Raw genomic sequence first — 2,359 nt, 5'->3', positions numbered from 1 at the left:
CAGTCTGATAGCTTGTGTTCTGAGACCTGACACCTTACTTCTGAGACCTCGGACCTGATGGGTTTTTGTCTGGAACCTGAAGCCTGAAAAAAAAAATTCTGAGCCCTTAGACCTGAAGGCTTTTTTCTGAGACCTGAGACCTGTTGGATGTGCTGATCTTCTAAATAGCTCTGAGAAAGGTGGAAAAATGAAATGAAGCCAGCATGTGAGATCGTCACATTGATTTCAGACTTTTTCCTTTGATTTGGGTTCAGTTTGTGTACACTTCTAGTGGAAAAAGATAATTTACGAGTCCAGTGACATACATTTTTTTCTTAGAATGGAATGATGATCATTGTAGAGTAGTCTCCTCCTCCATGAGTCACAGGAAGCAGAAGAGAGTCAAGACAGAACGATAACACAACTTTTCTACTGCTGCTCTACAGGGTGTGCACAGTTAAATTATGCTGGTTAATTTTGTTGAGCATCTGTGCACTTTCTTAAAAGAAATAAGTGGCTGAGATGGATGCCATATGTACTATTAAAAGTATTTTTTTTCTAGTTTTCACGGTGCTTCATGAATGTGAGAGGAGATAAAAAGGGAAAAATTGTGGACATCCGTACAAAGTGGGATTTCTTTGGACCAGAGTAGATACACTGCTTGAGTGTAACGTTTTATCTGAGTGGTGTAGCATACATAGAAGGTGTGATAGCAGCACACTGACACCTAGTGACTATATTGCTGTACTACACCATTCTGAGTGCCAGTGTCTCTAAAGACATGAAGATGCAGATGTTTAAACCGTTTCCCCCCCCCTGATTTATTCAACTGCTATGTTATAGTCATAGTTAATTTCTATATGGTAATGTTCTTCTCAGCATCTGATTGTCAAATACATACCATACAAAATAAAATGAATTGCACATATGTTAGGCATCATATGTTATTACATGATTCCAACTATATGTTTAATAAATATAAAGAAAATTCCAAGTTATTGAAATATTTATATTTGCTCTGAAAAAAATATGGGTCAGACTCTCAGTGTATTGAGGATGTGCTGTCGGATCTCCTTAGTTCTGATGCCGTAGATGATCGGGTTGAAACAGCTTGGAAAGAACAGGTACAGTATGCTGAAGAAAATCCTAATGGCTGCAGGGAGACCGTTTCTTATTCGATATGAGAGGAAAGCTGTGAGTATGATGGTCAGACTAACAGTCATGACCACGATGTGCGTTACACAGGTGTGAAGAGCTTTGGCACTTGACTTTCCTGAGCTCAACACAGAGCTGAATATGACTGTGTAAGAAGCAGTGATGAGGAAGAAGTCAGTCACAGGGACAGAGAAGACTGAGATCAACCCCACCAGGCTGTTAATGGTGGTGCTTCCACAGGCCAGCTCCACCAAGGCCATGTGCTCACAGAAGCAGTGGTTTATCACATTTCTCAGACAGAATGGCAATTTTCCAGCCAGACTGACCACCACCAAGACAGCAAACATATTTCTGATGGAAAAAGGGATTACAAATTTAAGAAATCTTGCTAAAGCCATTTGTTCTTGATAGTGGAGCGGGGTGCAGATGGCAAAGTAACGATCTAGAGCCATCCACAGCAGCAGAGTGGACTGAAAGGCTCCTAACAAGTGAATGAAATACATCTGAACAAGGCAGCCGATGAGAGAGATCCCCCTCCAGTCGAACAGGAAGCTCAGCAGCATGTGGGGAACAAAGAATACAGGGAGGCTGAGGTCAATGCACGCCATGCTGGCAATGAGGATGTACATCGGCGAGTGGAGGCTTCTCTGTGAAACGATCACGTACACCAGCAGGGAGTTAGCAAACAGTGACACAACAAACATGAAGGAGAACGGGATGAAGAGGAACGGCCTCAGCTCTCCGAGTTCACTAAAGCCATCCAGGAAGAAATATTTGTGTGAGGAGATGTTCTCCTTCACTGCCTCCATCTCTGTCGCCTCCCCAACCCTCCTAGTTTTTAGCTGGATCAGGCTGAAATGAGACAAAAAATCTGAATAATCCACAGTGGTTTAATACAAATTGAAAGAACTGATAAAGAAAGCTGGAGCCAAAGACACAGACTCTGTGTTCTGTTGACACTTCAACCTTCCAGCGTTGGCTAACAGACGGTTAACCCCTTTTTATAGAATACAGCTTGTAGTTTCTCTTTGCAGCATAAAAATAATTTGTTTAACAGCACTCAGTAGACTGACCAATACTCAAAGCAATGGGAAAGTCCAAACTCTCACTCACAGATAAGAGGAAATGAGTTAAGATCTTTAGAAACAACCGAGGAACCACAAAGTCCCAACCCTGCCATGAACGACAAACTGCTGCAACACCAGTGTCACTGTTTAGGCCTCTT

General features: G+C 42.1%; 1 protein-coding gene across 1 annotated transcript; it reads right to left on the bottom strand.

Moving 5' to 3' along the window:
• Positions 1-1,013: 1,013 nt before the first annotated feature.
• LOC113036566 (olfactory receptor 52K1-like) lies at positions 1,014-1,943 on the bottom strand. Its single transcript, XM_026192984.1, has one exon. The coding sequence runs from the start codon at positions 1,941-1,943 to the stop codon at positions 1,014-1,016; it is 930 nt and encodes a 309-aa protein (XP_026048769.1).
• Positions 1,944-2,359: the final 416 nt, after the last annotated feature.

This window comes from Astatotilapia calliptera, chromosome 14 (genome assembly GCF_900246225.1).
Source record: "Astatotilapia calliptera chromosome 14, fAstCal1.2, whole genome shotgun sequence".
Lineage (NCBI taxonomy): Eukaryota > Metazoa > Chordata > Actinopteri > Cichliformes > Cichlidae > Astatotilapia > Astatotilapia calliptera.
The sequence above is the reverse complement of the archived record's forward strand: the minus strand, read 5'-3'. Positions and strand labels throughout refer to the sequence as shown.